The sequence below is a fragment of the Chlamydotis macqueenii genome, chromosome 19 (genome assembly GCF_036417535.1).
Source record: "Chlamydotis macqueenii isolate bChlMac1 chromosome 19, bChlMac1.mat, whole genome shotgun sequence".
In the NCBI taxonomy this organism is placed as follows: Eukaryota; Metazoa; Chordata; class Aves; order Otidiformes; family Otididae; genus Chlamydotis; species Chlamydotis macqueenii.
In genome coordinates this window covers 9,884,855-9,908,131 of record NC_141574.1, presented here as the reverse complement: position 1 = coordinate 9,908,131, position 23,277 = coordinate 9,884,855, and the positions used below count along the sequence as shown (strand labels likewise).

Here is a 23,277-nt window from a genome sequence, read left to right as displayed (position 1 = left end):
GTGATTGGCTGAAGGCGCAGACCATGGCGGGCGGCGATTGGTGAAGAGGGCGAGAGGCGGGCCGAGGCGAGGCGCTGGAGGCGATGGCGGGCGGCAGCGGGGCTGCTGGGCGGGCGCAGCTGGCGGCGGAGGCCCCGGCCGCGTCCCCGTCCCCCTTCCAGCGCCTGGTGCGGTCCCGGGGCGTGCAGGATCTGACAGGCGATGGCGGGGTGTGCAAGGAGGAGCTGCGCGCCGGCACCGGGCAGACTGTGCCCCCGGACGCCTCCGTGGCAGGTACTGCCGGGCCAGGCCGAGGTGCGCGCTCCGCCCGGGGCCGTGGGAGGCCGGGGGCTGGGCGTCTGCCTGCCGCGGGGCCCGGCCTGGCTTTCGCACCTTCCCCGGGGTGCGTGTCCCCTGCGCCTGCCGCCAGTCGGGCGTCCTGCTACCTGAGCTTGCAGCCGGGCTCCCCGGGGCTTTGGGTGCTCTGCTGTAACCTTGTGCCCTGCTTCCTGGGTACAAGCCTGCAGGCCCCGCTGACCGTCTCCTGAGCAGCTTTCTTTATAAATGGCAATTGTTAAATTTGATCTGTGGTTAGGAGGACTAAGAATACCCAAAACCCTTGGAAGCATAGACTGAGGTCAGGGTCCTGTGTTCCTTTGTGTCATGGTGTGAGGTCTGTATGGCCAGGCCTGGAGTGTGCGCTGGCAGAAATGAAGGACAGAAGCTGTTGTAAAAGATCCCATGAGCCTCTAATGTTGAGGTCCTTGTGGCTGCCAATCTGAGTGCTTTGAACTTTGGCATGAGACTGAGAGCTCAAAAATGCTTATATTATACCATAGTATGTCTTTCTGTTTCAGAGACTGCTCTCCCTTATCGGTATTTTAGCACTTGGGATACTCTGTTTAACTTCTTGCAGCTGAGAGATTAAATGAAAGGACATCCTGACCTTGAGAAAAGCAGGATTTCCAGGTCCCACCTGTGTTCACGGTACAGAGAAGAAATTTGAAGCTCAGTGGTTCCTGAAGTGCAAGGCCCTGGTCCTGTGTCAGGGGAAGCCCATTAGAGTGGGTTTTCTACTTGAGTGAGAACTGGAGTTACTGGTACAGCTCCCCAGGGAGTGGCTGAGCTCAGGGGGCTACACTTTCCCCATTTTGTTTCTCTTTCTAGGCCTCCAGCTTTGGTTGGGGAAGGCTGAATTACGTATTTCTGCAGATAATAGGGGAATGTTAATTGCTACAGCTGAAGCTTCCATCCCAGTTCCTAGAAATGCAAAATCCTATTTCTTGATTAGAAAGACATCAAGACTTGGAAAGCAGCTGTTTTATTTGGTGCTGGGTGTTAAAACACAATCAACACTGCTTGGCTACTTGGATGTGACTGGGTTTTTGGCGTAAAGACAAGGTGGTTTGTGCAGCGGAAGGAAGGAAGGAAGAAAAGCAGGATAAAAGGGTGATGCTGCAAAACCGGTTCCCAGTGTGCTTCCAATGGTACTGTTTCTGGATATGAAATCAAACTCCTGTTTTTCTCTTCTCTCTGTCTCCTCGCTCCCTTGCTCCTCGCTGCGCAGTGACATACTCCGGGTTCCTGGAACACTTGGATGAGCCTTTCTGCGTAAACCGCTATGGTGCATCTCCTGGGCTACTGAAACTTGGAAAAGGTAGGTTTGAGACGAAAAGTTTGTCCTGGGACTCAGCATTATAAAGACCAGCCCATTAAGATATGTCAGTTTAAATGCTGTTTAGTATCTTTACGTTATTTGAAACCTTTAAAACTTGTCAATGGTGTCCAAAAGCCTCCTGCTTCACACAGGTGATGGTCAGTCTGGGACTAACTGGTCACTCTCTGCCCGTCTTGACTGTAGGAGTGAGCCGTGGTGCCCGTGCCGCTCGTGGCAGCGGGGGTGCTTGCCACCTGCCCTGAAGCAGCTGCTTGTCTTGTTGTTTTTAAATCGCTCGTGAGGAGATGTCACTGTTCATGGTGTGCTTGCTCCCACAGCAGACTGCCTTGATAAGCCGTAACAGGGCGCAGTTGGCCGTTGTGGTTGCTGAGATAGGAGCTCCCAAGGATTTTTTCCTCCAGGCTTTAGGAGAAATTGTTTGGAGTCTGAGGGGGTTTCCGGGTTTGTGGTTCTCATGACCTTCCATTTCTTGTCGCGACAGACATTACGTTGAGGGGCCTGGAAATTGGCATACTGACGATGAAGAAGGGAGAGGTGGCAAGATTTGTTTTCATGCCAAATTATGCCTATGGGCAGATGGGCTGTCCTCCCCTCATTCCCCCGAATGCCACGGTCATGTTCGAAGTGGAGGTGCTGGACTTCCTCGACTCTGCTGAATCTGACGCATTCTTCAAGTTGACTGCTGTGAGTTGCCTTAACAGGGTTTGAGACCTAAATTTGGAGGCTAAACCTTTGTTGTCTTTTCTTCAGTTGGTGTTGCTCCTGTGTTGCATATGCCTAGCGTAACTGCAGGTGCAGTGATCCAGACCTGGGCTGCTGCCCCACTCTGATACAAACACATGCGCTCTATGCCGCCCCTGCACGCCTTGCTGTGTTTGCACTCCTGTGCGGAGGAAGAAGCTGGGTGCTGCCTTTGTTTGCTTGTGTGTGCTGGAGCCAGTGGAACAACTTCCATTTATTTTTAGCTTTATAAGAAACCTCATGGTTTCACTAGAGGGCACCAGCTTCCAGGAATTTCTCTGAAGGAGTGGTAATGACCTGTCTAAAAATCCTATTTCAGTCTGTAGCTTTCAACTGCCACCCCCCTACCCCCTCTTTGTTTCTGCTTCTTGGCCACTCTCCCAAGTGCTCCTTACTGTTTGCTTTCCTCCCTGGTGAGTTACGGTGTTATTGTTAGCTCTCCCTTTTCATGTAAAGGGCTTTGGGCTGTGGTTGTGGGTCAGTGAGTGGGGCACAGGCAGCCACACTGGTGGGGGAGGCCCTCTTTATTCCCTCCTGCTGCTGCCCAGGCTGCTCTGTCCGCACATAGCCCTGCGAGCAAACCACACGTGTTTGCAAGAGAGCTTACTCCCCTTCTTGCCAGTTGCCTGCTCTTTCTGGCTGACTGACCTCTCTCTGTGAGCTGATTCAAACTTGTAAACCCAGAAGAAAACCTTTCCCTTTATTTTTTTTTTTTTTTATTATTATTGTTGGGGTTGTTTTTTGTTTTGCCAGTTGGTCTTGTGTGGATGTGTGGCTGGTCCCAGAGCTGGCCTGAGGCAGCCACCCTGGGTGATGCTCAGCCGTTGGAGCCTTTCAATCTGCTTCACCTTTTTTGCCAGCAATAGTATTTGTGTTAACTGTCTGCTGTGCTAAGCAGGTGAGAGAGTTGGGCAGGATTTAAGAACAAATTCCTGCTTCCTTGGCCCCCCGCCCTGGAGCCTCTCCGATCTTGGTGAGCTTCCTGACATGGTTAGTAGCGCTCTGCACCAAGAGTTACCAGCACAAGAACCGTGGCATGTTTCAGCTTGACGAAGGGAAATGCCACGTGGTGGCGGCCTGACTGGACACTGCATGGGCCTTGGCCTGGCTCCTGCTCTGTGAATAGAGGGGACTCGACAGGACGCTCCTGTCTGAGCTCTCCGGTTGTTTTCTTTTGTTTGAGCTGAAATTTCAGGTATTTCTTTATACAGGAGCAGCAGGATACATTACCGCTACAAAAGGTGTTGAAAGTAGCAGACTCTGAGAGAGAGTTTGGCAACTACCTCTACCGTGAGAGGTCCTTCGAGCCTGCCCAAGAGAGATACAAAAAGGTACGACACCAGAAAAAAGTGTTTTCCATTGTGAAAAGTTGTGAAAGGAGCAATTAAGTGCTGACCCACTGTACCAAGTACAATCTGGAGATCAAATAACTTCATTATATTTTCCAGCCATAGTTTGTTATCTAAGAATAGATCTTAGACACCCGCTTTTGTGTGAGCGGCAGTGGTAAATGACGAAGGGTTGGCAGAAACAGGCAGAACCCTTTTCCGTCAGGCTTGCTGCCTGTGGGCTCCAGCTGGAATGGAAGATGCATCTCAGCAGCTGTGTGAGCCCCGAGTGGTTTGTGTGGTCGGCTGCTGAACTGGGGAACCTTTTGGGTCAGCTTCTGCTGGCACATGTTGTAGCACAGCATGGCCTTGCATTGCAGCAGCATGCTGTTAAACGCTTTGAGAAGTAGCCTAGAATCCACACAGTGTGGAAACAGATATCGCTGGCGTCCTGGGGGCTCTACTTCCAGCCTTCCCGTTGGGAATCACGCAGTACTTGAGGTTGGTAGGAGCCTCTGGAGGTTGTCTAGTTCAGCTGCTGAAGGAAGATCAGCCTTGGCAGGAGGCTTCACGGGACTGTGTCCATTCAGGTGTTGAACGTCTCCAAGGATGGAGACTCCACAGCCTCTCTGGGCGGGGAAAATACTCAGGTGTTCCCAAACTGGAATGCTTTTGTTTCAGAAGTAGTGAGGTATTGTGAGATTTCTTTCCCCCATTCAGAGTTGCTTTTTCTCGGTATTTTTGTAACAAAAATAATTGAAATTGCCTTTCTCCCTGTAAGATTTCTCTTCCATCTTAGTCCTTAAAATATGGGTTCTGGGTATAATTTTTTTTAAAATTCTGATGCTTTCAAGTTTCTTGAATAGTTCCTAAACCTGTAGTCTTACAGCTGAGCTGGCTAGGCACGCTGATAATGCTGTGCAGTATATTTAGAATTTTATTATTATGATTATTCTTATTTTTAACTGAAACAGAAAGGTAAACAGAAAGTTAAGTGTAGCTGGCTGATGAGATGGATTTCTTGCTTTCCAAACAGATTCATTGTGCGCTTGCTCTTTTTCCCTGTCTGCTCAGGCATTATCCATCCTCCAGCGCAGCCCTTCCAGCGAGGCAGAGCAGTGTCAGATCAATGCTGTGAAGTTGCCAGTGCTCCTGAATCTCTCGCTTACTTACCTCAAACTGGAATGTCCTGCCCGAGCTTTGGCGTATGGGGAGAAGGCCTTGGCGATTGACCAAAGAAATGCCAAAGCGCTGTTCAGGTGTGGCCAGGTAGGCAAAAATAAACTTCTCCCGTAGCCACATCAAGGGATATTGTGGTCTGACTTACTGTGGAGATCCTTGAGTGAACCGAGGAGAACCACTGAATTCTGGGCCAGGTCTCCTAAGCTGCTGCAGCAGTCAAGGTGGCTTGTCTGCATCTGACATTTTGGAAAATGTCTCTGTAAGTCTGTCACACAGATCTTTTCATGGAGGATTCCTGAGCTACCTGGATCTGTCTCAGAAGTGTTTGTAGCTGCACATGTTTCAGTCCTGAAGAATGGCAGTGCGTCTATATTTATCTTGCGATGCATCTGTTTTCTCTCAATGGCAGGCTTGTCTCTGCATGACAGAATATGAAAAAGCCCGGGATTTCCTGGTCAGGGCTCAGCGTATACAGCCGTTTAACGAAGATATTAACAATGAGCTGAAAAAGTTGGCAAGGTGAGAGAACTGCTTTCCATCCCCGTGGAAGAGAGAGTGCTTAGACAGGCTGTAACAACCCCTCGGTATTTAAAATGTTTGGGTTTTTTTGTTTTGTTTTTTTTTTTTTAAAAAAAAAGACCAAACACAAAACTGTTGAGTTAGTAAGTGACTTGGGAAAATGCAGAAGGCTTCTCTTACTGTCGGGACAGCTGATTCAAACATTTGGCAGACAGAGGTTACAGATGGTAGGTGAGAAGCTGAGAGCACCCACTCTTTCCGTGCAGTTTCTCTTGGGGGGATGTGTACTCTTGTCAGTAGGTAGGTCAGGGTGATGGCAGGGAGACAGGGGCTGCTGAAATGTTTCAAAACCAATGAAATGCAGCAGGCTGGCACTCAAGGTGATAATGTTCTGGATTAATAAGTATGATTTTCATTCACTTTAAGATGTGTTGGCAAGTTACAGCAGTTCTTCTGCACTGCAAGTACTTCAGTATACAATGCTGCAAGTACTCATGTTCATTAAAAGTTATTTTTTCTTCTGCCTTGGAGGTATTAAGTGAGCAATCCTCAAGGCAAACTTTCCCTTTGCCCACAGGCTGAGTACAGCACAATCCTGCCAGCTTTAGTCATGCCCTAGCCCCACCAAAAGATGACTAACACTAGTCTCTGCCCTCATTCTGTTCTTCCCTTTGAAACTGGCCAAAGCGCTACCTGGTTCCCAAAAGTATGCACCATACTTCTGGTGCTCTTCACAGACACAGAAGGCGATGCAGTCCCCAGCTTCTGAGATCACAAAGCAGCCCTTGAATATGAACCCTCTTCTTTGGTGTGTCACAGCTAGGCACTTGCAAAAAGGCTTGTAGACAGCAGTGACATCTTTCCAGAGCAGTTGGTGCAGCTGGAAAAGCCAGTCTCGTGGGCTGAGTGCCTTTGCCAGGTACTGCTTTGGTAGAGGGCTGTCCTTGCACATTGGCGTCCTATACATCCGCGTCGTCTTGAATAGTCTGTGGTAACACTAAGTCTTCAAAGTTGTTCTGTACTTCTGAAGTGACAAGAACTTGAAGGCACTATTAGCTACTGCTCTGGAAATCTGAAATAAAGCACTTCTTTTCATCCTGATCTGCCTTGGGGTACGTAGCTACCAAACTGCTAGGTGAGTGCAACTACTTATGAAATAGATCTGGGTGGCTGGCTAGCTGCTCTTGGAGACTTGGCATGTGGGTAGTGTCAAAGATGTAAAGTCCTGATTCTAGAAGCCTCATGTGTTCCCTTAGACTCATTTGAAATATGTTGGCAAGTCAGAAATCTCGCTAATGTTGAGGTTGTGCTGCCAGGAAGTGGCAGGGCATTGTGCCTTTGGGGAGGCAGTGGGCAGGCTTGTCGGCTCTCGCTCTGGAGACAGCAGCACGTACAGCTAACACATGTGTCGGTAAGCCAAGTACGCGTTAAACCACTGTTGTCTCAGAGTTTCTGCTTTGGTGCCGGTTAAAATTGGTGTGTTTTTTTTGCTTTTACTATGACAGAGTGGAATTAGTATAAAATAGATTAAGACAATGTTATCAGGTGGTGTTAGTTAAGCCATACCTCAGTCTAGATCCTGTGATGTTGCCAAAGTGGCTTGCCCGAGAAAACTTGTAATGTGATCTGGTGAATGCTTCAGAAATGGAATATGAACCAAAATCTTGTTCTTAGAGGCTTTTCACTTCCTTACTGAGTACACGTATACTTTGCAAAAAGGAATGTAGTGTGTTAGTCAACAGCTACCTTTTGCTGTCTGAAACAAAACTTTAGAAAGCATCTGTTTAACAGCTGAACCAGGTTCTTGGCGACGTTGACTTCACTGCAGAAAAACAGGCAGGATCCAGGGTGAGGGTTTTGTGGAACGTGTGTCTGGTACCAGCTGTAGTGGTTGTCTTGGTGCAAATTCTGCTGGATTTGGCAGCTCTATTGGAAGGCTTGCATTGCATCAAATCCAGAGCAAAATGGGATTGTTGTGACATCTGGCGTGAATCTGTGCCTCCGAATGAGGGGCTCTTGGATTTCCTGCTGGGATAGGGGTGTGTGTGCCATCCGCAGTCTACGTGGGCATCCCTGGTCTACTCAGTGTGGACAGCTGGGGCAACGTCTGTCTGAGACTTAACAGAAGAGGCTGCTGTACTGGGATTTCACTGAGTGAAACACTTTGAGTTTCTAGACCCAGAAACTGGGTGCTGGTGGTGGGGAACTGAGAGCATTAGCCAATGTCACACTTGTGCTGTTTCTGGTGTGTTGCAACAAAAAAACCCCTTTGCTTTTAACCTTATATGGTAGCAGATGTAGGAAAGCTGACCTTGTGGGCAGCCATTGATCCCTGGGACGGTGCCCAAACTGAGTCACCCTCTGGCTCAAGGATTCCTCACCAGTGAGAGCTTGTTGCCGGTGAGGTGAGAACACAGGGTGCAGAGGAAACTGTTTGGAGAAGCAGCCATTTAAAATGGAGCAGTCTGGGCAGCTTTTGCCATGCTAATATGATGCTGGCAGGGAAGTGAAAATGGAGGAAGCGTCTGCTCTGTCATCTACTCAGTCCAGATGCACATCCCTGCTGTCTCCTACCCATCCTTTGCCCAAATGCAGTGTCAATGGTAGACATCCTGGAGCAGGGTGCTTGGACAATTTCTTGGTACTGAAGAAACTTGTGTAAGGGTGGCACTAGACCTAGGATACAGGTGGGGGTTCCTCTGCATCGTCACATGCTTGCGAAACTGGTGCAGAGAGCATCTGGTTACCAGAAGTCAAATGAGCTACTTAGCTAATAGTTGCCAGCGGAGCAGAGGCCCGAGGTCTGGGGTTAAAGCGCAGTGTTTCCAGCTCTCCTTCCCTGACATGGCAGAAGGAAGGCTCTCTGCTACCAGCACACTTTTAGATTAGGCTAATGTATTTATATAGAAAAAATACTATATATTTCCTGGTTGTGGCACTGATGGGTGGGCAGGCAGCCTACAGCCCGTGATGCCATGCTGTGCTCTACTTTGCAGCTGCTACAGGAACTATATGGAAAAGGAGAAAGAAATGTGCTGCCGAATGTTTGTCTCTCTCAACTGTTCTTCTCGCTAACCAGAGAAAAAGGTAATCAAGTTGTGAAAAAGACTGAGGTCTCCCAAAACCTCTGTGTCTGAACGGTGTTTCTAGGTGCGGAACCTGCTTCTCTTCTGCGTGGGAGGGTTTTGGAGGCAAAATGTCAGGTAATGGCAGTGTGTGGAGGGGAAGGGGCAGGATGGTGGGGTGGAAAACTGCTGTACTGTTGGCTCGGGGAATCTTTCCTGTGAGGCAGGCTGGCGTGGGACAGGAACCTGAAACTGGCAGCCCTTAAGTAAGTTTGGTTTTGTTTCCTGTGCTGCTCATCCCAGCTATTCCTTGTCAGAGCCAGGGGGAGAAATAGCTGTGTAGTCTTGTTTCTCTGCCAATTAAAAGAAACAAAAAAAACTGTTCCTGTCAAACTTAAGAATTGGATTTCCTCCTCCCCTCCAGCGCTCCTGTCTGGAGCTGTTGGAATGCCTCACTTCAGAAAAATCTAAATATTTTATTTCTGGGTTTTTTTAAATATTAAAAAACCTGTTTGTATAGAAAATTTCAAATAGATGTTTTGGACTCTTTAAAGCCTTAAGTCTTCTAGCAAAATTGATGGGTTTATAAATGCACAAAGGCTCTTTGATCATACTTTCTTTTTTTTTTTTTTTTTGTCAAAACCTTTGGGAGGGTGTAAGGGGGAGTGGAAATATTTGCTGGTCTCTTGCCTCAGGGTAAACCCTAGGGAAGGAGTTGTGGAAAATGACAGCAGCCTTCTGTCAGAAAGCATCACCAGCTCAGGGCTGTCAGTTTGCCATTCTCTCTCATGCAATACAGGCAGTATCTCTCCTACTTGAAGAAAATGAGTATTGGCAGCCTTTCCATCAGCAGCAGTGCTATTGTGGGGTGTGAGTCTGGTATGTTAAGGCTGACTCTTTTGTCTGTGCTTGTGTAGTATTTGAGGAAGAGGTTTGATTGAACTGCTACTTCCTAAGGCAACACAACCCTCTTCTGGCTGGATGTGCTTCCCTGCTGTAGTCTTTGCCCCTCGTGCTGCCTCTGTGCCCATCTGAGCTGGGCATGTTTCTAAACTGCCTTGGAGCACAAATTCTTCTGCCCTGGGTTCCAGGTGAGACTGCTAACATCTGTTAGCAGGTACCTCCCTCTAGGCAGGGAGCTGTGAAAGGAGATTTAGGACTGACAAGCCATCTTGCCAGTGTGCAGGAAGTCTGTGGCTCTGGACTTGGCAAGGAGGCTCTGATGCTCCACTTGCTGAGCTTGAGACTTGCAGCTTGGAAGCCTGTAGGACCTGGATCTCGTGCCTGACAGTAGTATGTAGCTCATGGTCAGTGGTCCCGAGGAATCGCAATAGTTCAGGAAAACTTTCCTACAGACCAGCATTGACCTGACCTTGTCCAGCTTACCAGCTAAATGACGCAGAGCTGTGGCTATGGCTTTTTCTCCGTCCTGAAACACTGCTCCGTCCATCCCCCTGCTTCAGAGCTCCTTCCCGGGTGGGTTTGCTATACCTTGTGGTGAGTTCTGCAGCGGTTGCTCTGTTACAGGGAAAACCACTTCATTTCTCTGTACTGAATAATCCGGGGCTGCGTTGTATGTTTTGCATAATGACACTCAAATCTGGACACACTTGGGTGTCTTCATTCTGCCTGGTCCTTCTGTGTCCCTCTTGCTGTGGAGTCCAGATCCTCTAATTGCCACAAACAACATCTTGCTCAGAGCACGCTTTTTTTTTTTCCTTTTTAATGGAGTTTCAGGTCAAAATAAATCTAATATTTGGTGAAATGCAAGGCCGCTTGTGAGGCTTGCTGGAGGAATTAAAAAATACTCAGAGGGAGAAATGGAAGCACAAACACTTTCTTCAATCCATCCTGCTGCAGTTTCTTGCAAACAGCTTGAGTCTTGAGTCTCGTGCTTGCCCCTCTTTGAATTTGGGTCACTTGCCTGCCTCTGTACACTTTGTGTGGTGCAGACGTGTCGAGCCAGGTTACCTGGGATGTGCATAGCTAAAAGTCCTCCTTCGTGTTCCCTAAATTGCAGATGGATGGGCTGAGGACCACTGGCTTATTGGAGCTTTTTGTTCTTTTTTGTTTGAAAGACCTGGCAGGAAAAAGGGAATTTCTTGTCACTCTGTTGCTGTGGTCCTTTGTGCTAAGAAAACTTAATCATGAGGGTGAGGACAAATTCTCTAGAAATGCCTGGATTCTAGTAGAGGGTCTATGGTGATAGTTTCATCCCGGAAAGAGGAGTTGCTGAACGTTTTTGTTTGTTTGTTTTGTCATAGGTGGGATAAAGTTGAAAGTTTGCCTCTAATATGTAACTCTACTCGGTACACAGGAGAAGTGGTCTCCGTAGTTGAGAGCACCCAGGGAAGTGTTCCAGTGAAAACAAACAATGCTGAAATTATGGCAGGAAACTGTGACTCTGAGGTCAAACTTGAGATTGCTACAAATAGCAGGGTCTAGCAGTTCTGAAGCCATTAATTGGTGAGAATTGGCTGCAGAACTGGGGCTGTGTCACCAGGTAGAAGTGACGATAATTGGGCTTAAAATCAGCAGCAGTTGCCAGTTAAACTGACCTAGTAAGCTGAAAGAGACTTGCAAATAAACCAAAAGTGTGTGCATAACACAGTCAAACTCCTGCCTTGGGAAGGCTCCAGATTTTGAGAAAACAGCAACTTACTTCTTCCCCTCCTGCTCTCCCTTATTACTGAGCAGATCTAAAATGTGCCCCCTGCTGATACCATCCCTCCCCACTGCGTAAGGCTGAACAACAGAGAACAGGCAATTTCACTTCTTTAGACTATGCAAATTACTGTACCACTGAGATGTCCTGTGCTGTGAAGGAAATTGTTGAATATCTGCTTTGTGCTGAGCATTGCTGGAGTGAGTGCCAAGACTCGAAGGATGACTTAATTAAGCATTCTCCTTGCTAAGCAGAGGAAGGAGAAAAGCTTTAATAAAGTTGTTGGGTTGTTTTTGGGGTGTTTTTTTTTGTTTTCCCTCCAGCTCTCTCCTCTTCTAGCATCTTTGTTTTTTTCAGAGGAGTTCGGCAGTTCACGCCTGCAGTAGTACCTGTAATACCTTTCTGGAAGCTTGGTGGGCTCTGGTCTCTTCTAGAAGCTGTCAGCGGAGAAATGACTGCCCCACCTCTGCTTAGGGATGCTGTGCCATGCATGCTTCCCAGTCAGATCATAGAATCACAGAATGGTTTGGGTTGGAAGGGACCTTCAAAGGTCATCTAGTCCAACACCTGGCAAGGAGCAGGGACATCCCCGACTAGATCAGGTTGCTCAAATGGACATGGGGCCCTGGTTTGAATGCACTAGGGGAGAGGTGGCTTTGTTCAGATCAGGATGTCTGACCTGGGCTTAGAAGTGAAAAGATGATGTGAAATGGAAAGGAGGGAGACCCATGCAGTATCTCAGTGCCCTACCATGCCTGTCCTCCAAGGCGTGGGTGAAGTGATGTGTTCTCCAGCCTCATCAGAGGACTGCCTTGGGGCCCAGCCCAGGGCTGTCCTCTCTAAGACTTTGCAGGTGTCTAAAGCCTAGGGTTCCCCACTGTCTTCTCAGACTTGAAGCTCCCAGCTGAGGTATGAGAGTGTTCCTGGCTGTGTTTCTCCTCAAGCTCCTGTCTGCCTTCCTGAGGCCCCCCAGCATGCTTGCTTTGGAAAGGACAGGCTGAGCCCCCAGTGAATACACTCTGTGGGCTTTTATTTCTCAGAGCTTTTGCCAGCAGCTGGGAGATAAAATATGCTGCTGTTACAAACGAGTAGAGAGCGAAAGATGCTGGGCTTTTTTCATTCCCATGACAATAATTGGTTTATCATGCAGGTAGAGTTTAAAGAGAATGGTGTATGTGTAAGATGTGAATTTCTTCATGAAGAAAGTTTTAGTTTTGTGGAGCATTCAGAATTACTGGCTTTCACTTCCAGCAGCAAGGAGACGCATGGTTATTTTAAGGTTTTTCTCTGAAGTATCATTTATAAAGTCTCCTCTCACCACTCCTCGTGTTTCAGTTGTGATAAGCTATATGAATTGTAAGTGAAAATGTTTTGTTACCTTGACGGGTAAAAAGGCAAATGGGATAAACCTGCACCCAGGTAGGCAGTGACCAGACGGATTTTGGATGGGAGCCTGCTGCAGGTGCCTGTGGCTGTGCCTGGGATCTGGTTACAGCTCAGCTGCGCTGCTAGCTGAGGCACGGTCCCTCGGCCTGCGTTTGGCCTTACAGACAGTGGTAAGCAGCTCTCCCCGGGCTCTTGCCAGCTCAGGCAGAACTGGCATGCCTGGGCACTGGTCCTGCTGATCTGGGGTCCTCCATACATTCTCTCTGGACTAGCAGAAGCGTCTTTATGCTATCTATTTCTCTTAGTCTTAAATTTGGGTTTTTTCTTTAAAGATCACACCCTGCACAGCAAAACTAAGGGCCTTTTTCCATACTTCACTGTTGTGTGCTGCTTCTTCTAGTCCAATTTCTCAAAGGAGTGTCGAGCGTAGAGATCTGTAACCATGCCTGTATGAAGAATCATGTATCCTCTTGGGCTTGGAGGACACTGCTACCTCTAAAGAGCAAAGGATGTTCTTCACTGCCTGCTTATTTCAGTGACGTCTCATCCTGAGCAGACACACTTAATGATGTAAATCGCTGCATGCGGACAGCTGTGCTCTGGCTGGTGTACCCGCGTATCCTACCCACAGTGGGTCAGTGTCACCGAGCATGGGTGTCCCTGTGCTTCCCTGCTTCAGCATGGCACTGCACTGAGGACTTTGCTGCCAGGACGAGGCGTCTGAGCCTCTAGCAGCTTCAGAGCAGAGGGGAGCTGGAGCACAGCAGAAAGCAACTTCAACACACAGTTGGGTAGAAAAAAAATCTTCGGATGATGGTGGTGTGAACTGTGCCATGGTGGCTGATTTTGAGGGGGGAAGGGGCAGGCCTTCCATGGGTGGTTCTTTGCTTATTCCACAGTCTGCACTTTGTTCAAATGAAACTGCAAACTTTTAATGACCTGATACCCTAGGCTGCAGGTGAGATGCTCTTCTGATTACGAGAAGGTGCTGGTGCTGCTCAGGGTCTTGTGAGACCTGCATGCTTCCCGCTGCAGCGGAGTGAGCGGTGAAACACTGACAAACTTTGGAAGAGTTTAAAATGCTTTAACTGGGCATTGTAGTAGCTGTGATGATACAGAGACCGCTGGGGCTAACAAAATAAGCACTAAGCACCCTCAGAACTCTTTGTTGTGGTTTTGGGAAATATTCCTGTGCTTGTGAGCTGCTGAGCATCGATCACCAAGTGCAGCCCGGTAATGGGGTGTCCTTTCCACGAGCAGCGACACAGAGCAGCTGACAGGGCATTGGAGGCTGCATTGCTGCTTGAACAGCACCTGGGCACTGATCACCGTGTGTGACATCGTGACAACAGTGCTTTTGGGGGGGGGGGGGGGGGGGGGAACAAAAAACCAACCAACAATGTTTATGGTTGCCAGCACCAAGAGGCAGGAGATACTAACGAGGGCTTCAGATTTGGGGAATGTTGCTTTCAGAAAGGCTTTTTGCTTAAGATGCAGGGAATATCTTGGCACTGCTGTGACTTGATTTGCAGAACTGCAGAGTTATTTCCAGTAAGGGCAGACGTGACCTTCATGTGCCTCTCCCACTCCCCACCCTGCTTTATCAGGGACCTGTTGATTTGACAGAATGCTGAGCATTATTGACATGAAAGTTATCTGAGCTCTTGAAGAACTGGGAGCTGCTGTAAGGATCAGTTTCAGCCCAGACTTGCTGGATGAAGTCCTTTCTGAGTCAGAAGTGTGTGTTGAACAGTTGATCCCTTCTTTCACCTTCCCATAATTTCTCCTCTTGTGAGACCTCTTGCTGTCTGAACAAGTTGTTTTGTTGCTTTGCGTGGTGTTTTAAGGGACTTTTTAAAGAAATGCTTGGGAAAGAGCTCCACCTTCTACTTTTCCTTTTTGCTTTAGGTATCCTTGTCCTATCACAGATCTGAGCAGACTTGACAGATCCTTCTTCTGTCACCTCAGGTTCAGGATGGTAGTGCATGTCATCAGCATTCAGGGTCTTTGGAGTTGAGACTTGTTAAAAATCTCTGGAGAATTCATCCTGCCACTGAGCTGTCTGTCTAGCATACAGGCAATGCTTGAAACTCACTGTGGATCATTTGCAGAGCTGAGGATTATGACAAACTAACTTGCAAAAAAAAAAAAAAACCCACATCCTGAGGGGGGAAAAAACCATGTAAGCACAGATCTGTGGGTAGCAATGGAAGTTCATACAGCTTGGTTGTGTGAGCAAGGAGTAGCGCATCTGCTCCTTGCACCTTCGTCTGTGAATTCGGGCACCTGGCGTGCTCGGTGACACTGGTGGGTAGTTGGAGTCTTCACAAGCGAGGAGTCTCTGAGCTTCTGTGTGCTTGTATGCTGCTGTGCTCTGAAGATGGGCTTCACAGCCATCTTGGCCATAAAAGTGAGTCCACTTGAAGCACTAGCAGCTGGGCATCCCCAAACAACATAGTAGAGAGAAATGAGGGTATGGCTGACTGCAGAGTCACTTCCGTAGATAGCGGGTAAGTGGTACCGTAATTAGGTAATTGTGTGAAGGCATGTCGCGTGCTCAGAGACAGGCTCCCTGGGATGGCAGTGTGTTGTGTTCCCTCTAATAATCATCCAGATAAAACCGTGGTAGCCTGGCATTGTAAATAGTTGTTTCTTCCCCTCGTATGAGGGTGGATTGCCCAGCACATCTTGTTATCAGCTAGCTGATAGCACCCTAGCTGTCACTGGGCTTTCTTCTTGCCGTTCGGGAGAGCTGCAGCCTGTCAGTAACCTCTCATGGAGTCCACGTGGCACGTTCCAGAAGGAGCTTGTTCACCTCCCAGTAGTGGTGGTTTTTCTCCAGGCTGTCATTGCAGAGTGGCAGTTCCTTTGGACTTGTCGGGGTTTGAGTGAAGAGCACTTCTGGGGCAATTGCTGTTCAAGAAGTTTTTAGCTCCTCTGTTGATCTGTGTGCCAAATGTGTGTACGTAACATCTACTTTTCCAGCGTGCTCATGTGGAGCTGTGCTGTAGGATGTACCACATCCTTCTGACTACCAAGTCAAAACTCTCCTTCCTTTCTTCTCCATGGTCAGTGAGAATCCTATTTAGTTTTTTACAGAAGTGTTGAAAAGAAGACATTCTGTCTCCCATGACAGACACATGGAGGCTACATTTCTCCGAACATCCTTTAAAGGCAGTTCCCTGGGATGTAAAAGCCAGGCCAGCCTTCCAGCCTGCCCTTGACAAGCTGATGACTTGATGACTTCTCTTGAGGAGCGCTCTTCTCCCTGAGGGTTATCTCAGTGCAACGCTGTTGGGAGCTGCAGCTTCAAAGCATGGGTGTAATGAGGGCTGAACTGACAGGAGCTGTGCTTTAAATGCACGCTTCTTACTTTCCTATTTCCTTGTGCTTTGACGGCAATTTTATCTGCTGTGTTTGGTGCCTACGTGACACTTCCCCGCAGCCCTGCTAGAGATGGAGGCAGGAAAGGGGGAGCTGGGGAGGAGGCAGCAACAGTTCTTTATGCAAGAAAACAACTTAACAGTTAATGTTTAACTAAGGCTTTAAAATTTAATTATGGCTTTAATGCAGGGTAAAGGTGACTGTGGTTGTAAATGACCTGTGGCCTGGCATGTTGCTTACTGTAAGTTGTTGATCGACTGCCTTGTCTTTGTGAAGCATGGATTAAAATAGCTGGTGCTAACAGACTTCTGTCGGAACTTCAAAGCAAACGTGCACCTTGCTGGTTTGCATGGCTGAGTTGCTGCCAACCTGCTGTTAAGGGAAGGAAACAAATATTGGAGCAGAGTCCTGCTTGGAGCACGCCGTTCTCCTACCTGCAGGAGCAGCAAACGCTTTGAACGTGATCCAGCTCTCTGCTTCTTCAGGGCCGTGTGTTTCCCCTCCACTTCTCTTTTGATTGTGTAGCCATTAGGTGGAAATGAAAGAGATGAACTGATCAAACACTCCTTGAAATGGCTTTAGGGTTTCAGTTTGAATATTTTTTTAATTAGCTCCATGTAAGACTTTATTACTTCAAATAGCAGCCATGAAACCAGAAGATTCACAGTTTGATCCTTTGTCTTTTTAGTGCACAAGAAGTCTTAGTAGCTGTGGATTTTATACCCAGCTAGACACCCCAAACCACAACTAACAGCCAGTGGAAACATCAAATGATTATCTTTTAAGTATGCCTATCAGGGACACATAAAAGGAAGTGCTGTGTGGGGATAATGTGAGACTGACAAGTAGCAGAACAGAAGTCAGTTGCATTTTAGCAGGAGCAAAGATGCTTTTCTCTAATAACATGCAGAACACTGCAGCATGTCAAGTACAATGCTATATTTCCACTGTAGAAACCTTTCTTTCCTTGTCCTACTTGCTAGAACTGTCCTGTGAGCTGGGGAGGTAATTTAAGCATTTCTATTCCTGCTTCATTTTCAAAGAGAAGAAATCAGGTGAAGTGTCCTCCAGTAGTGTTCCCTCTTTAGAGACTTCGTCTCCCCCTTTTCCGGGTCGGGGTAGATACTAGAAAGTGCTGCCAGCCTGAAGCTGACTGTGAATATCTTGCGTTACGTGAAGCTCGTTAACCCCCACTTTTGGAAGGTTTGGCAACGAAAGGTGCTCTGTTAAATGAGACTGTGGCACGGGGTTTTGTGAGTCTGGGTGGACGATGGCTGTGCCGACTCGTTACTGTGAATCCTGGTTTGTGCTAGGCTAGAAGTCTTTACTTGTGTGTTTCTGGCAATCTCAAAGCTGCTCTACTGTTTTGTGCTTTTATTATCCCAGACTTTAATTGGGGGCAGCCCTTGAGAGAGGCAGACTGTGCTCGTTCGGCCTCATAGTTTTCTGGCACGGTGGCATTTGAGTCACAGGTTTTGTGTGGCTCGGAGCATACCGACTGAATAAACCCCGGCTTCTTCAGGGTCATCGGAGGAAGATGAGTAATCTGGTCGACCCCCTAGCTAACCTTGCTCTGCGCAGGAGGTTGGACTGGAGACCTACTGGCGTTCCTTGCAGCCCTAATTACCCTGTGATCCTGTGGTGCCTTTCAAGGATATATAATGAATGAGGTGTGGATTTTGAGCATCATGTGATGCTTCATCTTCTCATCCTTTACTCTGTAAAGTGTCTGTTTTCCTCACAATTATTGTTTTCCTTTTTCTACCTTCTGGTTAGTGCTCTGTAAGTTGATATCCTCTAAAGAGCAGGCATCCCCGTTTTGCTGCTAGTAATTTGATTTACGTTTGCAGAGGCTGCCACTGCAGCCGAGCTGAGTGAGCAGGCTGTGGTGGCTACAGCTGCTGAAAGACTATCAAAAATTAGTTTGGGCTCCTAGTATGCTTGAGCTGAGAGAAGATAAGGCATCTTTTGAATGTTCATCCTTTGATCCTCAGAACTTCTGTAGGAGACAGATAATGGGTTATCTCATGGAAAGGTTTCCAAGGATTTTTCTGGTGGGTTGTTTTGTTTTTGGTTTTGGTTTGGTTTTTGTTTTTGGGGGTTTTTTGGGTTTTTTTGGTTTGGTTTTTTTTGGTTGTGGTTGTGTATTTTTTTTATCTTCTGCTGTTCATCCTGTGGGTGACGGAGGGGCGAGACTGACTTTTCAGCAGTGTTTTGGTACCCTCTGCACTCTAACAAATCAAGGAAATAACCTCTGTATCAGTGTTCCTCTGTGAGTATCTCAGAGATGCCAGTTGCAGCAACGTCGTGAGCCGCAGGGTGTTGAGATATGTCACGGGCACATCGGAAAGCAGTGTAAATACGCAGGCTGAGTGTGTTTTATCCCAGGTGCTTAGTGGCTCTGGGGACAAGAGGGAACTCCACCTTATACTTGCATGCACCACAGCTCCGCTGCAGATCTTGCAGTGTTTGACTGGTGTTTGACAACCAACTCAAAGAGCTTGTAAGGGCTAGGGAGGAGAAGGTGCTGATTCTGTCTGCAGGTGGAGAGGCAGAGGGAAAGCATGGTTGGAAGAGGCACTGAAGGAGTGGGTGAGCTTTTGGCTGCAAGGTCAGTGCTGTGGAACTGTAGCCATGTAGAAGGTGAGGTGGGTGATCTGAGTCCTGCTCAGTGACCCTAGAGGCTCCCCTTTGAAATACAGAGTGGAGGGGGAATTAAAAAAGAAAAACTACCCAAAAAAATACCTGACCCTATGCCTAGATGCTGGTTTCCTTCTAGCGGAGCTCTTGTGACCCTAAAGAGGGGCAGCAGATGAGAGAAGGAGGCTTTGCTGGGTCTGTCACCTTCTCCCTGTGTGCCAGGACTCCAAGGATGGTAAGGACAAGCAAGAGTGATGGGGCACGGGGGAGCTAACAGAGAACAAAACACTGGCAGCACTTTGTGATCCGCGCCAATGTTGCAGTGGTGTGGCCAGGCCTCTCGGTGGTCATGGCCTACAGACAGGAAGGGGATGTGGGCCAGGGAGGAAGATGGGAGCAATTAAATACAGAAAAGAGCAGTAGGAATCTCAGATGAGGAGAACAGTGGATCTTCTGGGAGACACAGGACTATCTCCCAAAGGCAAAGAGTAAGTGTCCAGGGTTTCCCAGTGTCTGGGTAAGTGTCTGGGTTTCCCAGAACAGGGTTGGAAAAGCAGAAGCAATGGGCAGCATGGATGACCCTATCCAGGAAGGGAGGTGGCCTGAAGGGTGTTCTCAGGGCTTGTCTGAGGTGGACTTGCTAGTTTTGACTTCTTGTCACTTAATAGTCAGTTTCTTCCAATTCCTGTGTGAAGAAATTGAATGAATTTTATGGGGATTTCACTGCACCTATTCTACTTGTGCTAATCCACAGAATTCTGGGCATTTCCATCAGGGACTCTGTAGATGTGTGCTGGTAATGATTGACCATTTCCTGCTAAAATGGAATAAGAACAGGGGATCCCTGTGGGACGCTGACTGTGGTATTTTGTTATCCTAGGACCTTGCCAGCTGATGAGAAGAGCGGTTCCTGGACAGGAAGAGGACCTACCTCTGGGCACACACTGATCTCAGCACTGCATCTATGTTTTGGGAAAAGGGTCGAGAGCCCTGTGTTGTTTTGAGACTGTGTTTATACACCACCTGATTTTCCTGAAGTTGGTTTTGTTTGTCGTATTCTGAGGCTGTTTCTCGCAGAACCAAGTCCTGCTGTAGGAGAGGTGAAGACCTTCCCTCTCTTCCCTCTCCTGCACACTCTTTAAACAAAACTCTTTGACATCCTACCTATTGCACATTCTGGGCTGCTCTTAGGGACTCTGTGAATGGGAGTAGGATGCCATGAAGTTTTGCATTGTTTGTACAGGTTGTTCTTGAAGAGAAAGTTTGATATTTTTGTTCTGAGAATATAAACCAACCTTAGGACTAACACTGGCAGGACTTGTGGCAATTTATTGTGCAAGAGTGATTAATGTTTCTTAATGTAAGGAGCTGGAATTTGGAAATAGGATCTGGTTTGTTGCTGTATAGCTAGCTCCCTTCTTGGGCAACAGCGTGTTATGTTCTTTGTTTTGGCTGAATGTTCCTGTGGATGTTGATACTAAATTCCAGATTACTTAAGAATACCAGCTTTATGCTGGTTTCCTTTTGGAGCAAAATCCACCGTGCTCTCCCTGTATCTCTCTGAACGTGTGCCTCTGTGGTGTGGCTGAGATTTAATAAATGCAAAATCAAGTGCTTTTTAGTGAGACAGTGGCAGGTAAATACAAACCAAGCAAGAAACCATGGAGGAGGAGGAATCTGGTAATGTGAAACGATATTTTCGTGGTATTTGTCCTGCCCGTGTTAGACTAGGATGGATAATGTCTTCTAAACATGTTGTTGACTTCTTCTACACTTGTTGTTGACTTGCTGGGCAGGAAGGGTTGCCTGTGGTCACCATGTGATCCAAGGCGGCCCCTTGCCAGGAGAGAAATGTCTGAAGCGTTCTTGTTCTGCCAGCGTCTTTATGGCTTTTGGATTCCTTATTACCATGCTCTGTCGGTCTCTTAAAACAAAATGCCCTCTTGGTAGGATGTCCCAAAGAGGGGCGGGGGAGTGTGGAAAAATGTTCGGAAAGCTTTGGGTTGGCAGCACCTTGCAAGCACGCTTCTGGAGCCTGCTGCTTGTCTCCTTGTTCTGATGCTCTGTGCTTTTGGACGAAGGATGGCTCGGTCTCTGAGAAGAGGTCAAATCCTGCTGTGCTGCTTAGTTTGAAGAAGAGACCTAAACAGAGTGTGGGGTTTGGATTCTGTTGTCTTTCCCTTGAGAGCAATCCAGTGATTAGTTTTTTCCCAGATCTGCTTTTTTTGCAGGAGACTCCAAGAGCCTCCCTGATGATCAGAAAGGACTGCGATGCTTTGTCCTGGTGAATAGCATGCAGCGATAACAGGCACCTGAAAAGCAAGTGTTGTGTGGAAGGTTGTTGGTGAGACTTTTAACTGAGCTGGGCTGGCAACTCAAGATCACTCCCTCTGATTACAAGATCACAAGCGTAGTCTCTTGCTTGTCCAACGACTGGCTTAGTGGGTTTGGACTTCCACAGCCGTTGGGCCAGGACAGGGCTTGCCAGCTGTTCTCCTGTCACAGGCAGCCTTCTTCCGTCTGCTTGGCGTTGCTCCTTTCCGAGAGGGCATTAGCACTGTCCCTCCATCCGCCCCCGTTGGGCTGACCGCCGTGGGAGTTGGGTGTCCTGTCGAGTCCTTTTTCCTGGCTCGACACTAGGTGGCAATGCCTCCCTCGTAATGCTTTGCCAAAGGCGAGTGGTGCAGGGGTTCCATTCTGATGGGCTTTAAATCTGGATATTAGTCTTTTTCCCGTACAGATTGTTCTGATAACTTCCTTTGATCAGAAGCTGATGCCTATCCCCTACAAGAAGGAGAGAACTTTGTGCTTCCTGACTGTTCAGATAAGATAGATCTGGAGAGAGGCGGATGAGTTTTCCAGCAGGAGACAGCTGTGCCTTTCATGGAGCTTCCTCAGCCTCTGTTCTGATGTGGGGTGTGCTGGCATTTCTGACAGCCCTTGGGCGCTTGGTTTGAGTGAGCAGGGGCGGCTGGATCTGCAAATGGAAACTTGGCACATCCGTGTCCATCGATGACCTTGCAAAGGCAGGACCTTCTGCTCTCCAGATTACATTGGACAAAACTCATCGTGGGAGGCATTGCTCCCGCTAAATCTGAGATGTAGAGATATATGTCAGTGGAGTGGCTCGCTGTGGCATGGTAAGGAGCTTTGTAAGTCCCTAAAGATCTGTTCCAGTCATCAGTTGTGTGCTGCCAATGGTGCACGCTGCAGGAATGGGAACCGCCCTTCCCTAAGCTGTCGCCCAGCCCAGGCCAGTAACTTGTGTTTGACCTAGAGGCTGTTTCCAGTTTGGTGGCCCGCTTTCTGCTGTATGAGAGACTTTGAAGTGCATTTTTCCATGTTTCTTTACCAAATAATGGCCAAAAATTATTTTCCTGATTTTTTTTTAATTTTTTTTTTATTAAAGGGCAAAATCACAGGTGTGTTTGGATCTTGACTTGGCATTAACAAACAAATACAAATGCTTGAGTGAAACAGACAAAAATCTCTACAGAGAGCAACACTTCCCGGTTGTCAGTCAGAAAACAGGGGCCTTTGAGAAGCTTGCTTTGAGCAGTTTGCTACTGGAATTTTTGGTTTTGGCCAAAATGTCTTTTCCCTGTCCCCACCCCCCAAGTAGTTTTACAAACATCTTCAGCCTGTTCCCTGGAGAAACTGTCCCAACGGTTGGTTACAGCTCAAAAGTGGTCTTGTATTTCTAGTTTGGGTTTATCGAATGTGAACGTGCAGCTCCTGAGCTTTGCCAAGCGTTTGTTCCATTAAAACGTTATCTGATATCATGTGCTGTTTTCCTGACGTGGGTGTTTAACCAGAACCTGAGATGTGTACCCTCAGCCCATCGCTTCCACTCCTTGAGCTGCAAGACAAAGGTAAAGCTGATGTGAAGTGTGAGTAACGGCCCCTGCTCCTGTGTGTCATCTGTGGGGCACGTCTCCCAGCATGTTGCCCTCCCCTCGCCACCGTCCTCCATGCCCCGAGGGACACAGTGAGGGTGACAAGACCCTACTGGATGCCTGTCCCCTGCAGTGGCAGCCGATGCAGAAACTCTGGAGACTGTTGGTGTGTGTTGATGTCCCCGCCATGTTGTGGCGTGAGAGTAGGCTGGGGTTGCCAGCAGGTAACCCAAAGACATGGGGTGGCGGAGGTGAAGATGGGGTGAGACGTTCAGGGCAGATGGGAACCCCTTGGTGGGGATGGTGCTCCAGGTTTTGACAGCTCCTGTTAGGGTCTGCGAGCTGGTCACAGGTCTCCTCCCCCTGGCAGGGGGTGTCGGGGTGGGCGAAGCAGCTCCCAGCCCCTCAAGCCTGCAGCTCCCAACCCTCAAACCTTCATGGGATGTATGGGGCAGCCGAGCCTGGGCTGGTCCATCAGCTCCGCCCCAGTGGGTGACTCAGCACCCTCCACTGTGGCCAGGAGCAATCCTGCTGGTCCCTTGGGCTGGGTGCTGGGGGGCTCCTGCCACCCACCGGGGCCCTTCCACTGGTGGCAGCGCCCCAGCACAGACCAGGGGAGCGGCAGAAGTCGCCATGGGACTGAAGACCCCTGCAGTGCTGGAGCCCCTCGCATCCACTGGGCACCCTGTGTCCCCGTGCGCGACAGGGACTCACACCTTTTTATTTCAATGGGTTGCTCTGAAAGTCAGCGGAGCAGAAACTCTCCCGTGCCACAAGCCGCAGCCAAGCCCAAGCAGGCACCAAGCGCCCCGGC

The 23,277-nt window shown here is 48.3% G+C and overlaps 1 protein-coding gene across 2 annotated transcripts; it reads left to right on the top strand.

Moving 5' to 3' along the window:
- Positions 1–33: 33 nt before the first annotated feature.
- Positions 34–19,874, top strand: FKBP6 (FKBP prolyl isomerase family member 6 (inactive)). Of its 2 annotated transcripts, XM_086763268.1 has the most exons (8): positions 34–273; positions 1,547–1,636; positions 2,139–2,341; positions 3,610–3,729; positions 4,801–4,995; positions 5,318–5,427; positions 8,424–8,514; positions 19,448–19,874. In XM_086763268.1, the coding sequence occupies exons 1-7, from the start codon at positions 84–86 to the stop codon at positions 8,500–8,502; spliced, it is 987 nt and encodes a 328-aa protein (XP_086619394.1). In that variant the 5' UTR covers positions 34–83; the 3' UTR covers positions 8,503–8,514; positions 19,448–19,874. The 2 variants fall into 2 exon arrangements, with proteins under 2 accessions (XP_086619394.1, XP_086619395.1); XM_086763269.1 differs by lacking the exon at positions 3,610–3,729.
- Positions 19,875–23,277: the final 3,403 nt, after the last annotated feature.

Excerpts from the sequence above, each read along its gene's own strand:
- FKBP6 (XM_086763268.1), top strand. The coding sequence starts at position 84 with ATGGCGGGCGGCAGCGGGGCTGCTGGGCGGGCGCAGCTGGCGGCGGAG. Across the intron at positions 4,996-5,317 it reads CGCTGTTCAGGTGTGGCCAG|GCTTGTCTCTGCATGACAGA; the intron begins GTAGGCAAAAAT and ends TCTCAATGGCAG. Across the intron at positions 5,428-8,423 it reads GAGCTGAAAAAGTTGGCAAG|CTGCTACAGGAACTATATGG; the intron begins GTGAGAGAACTG and ends TCTACTTTGCAG.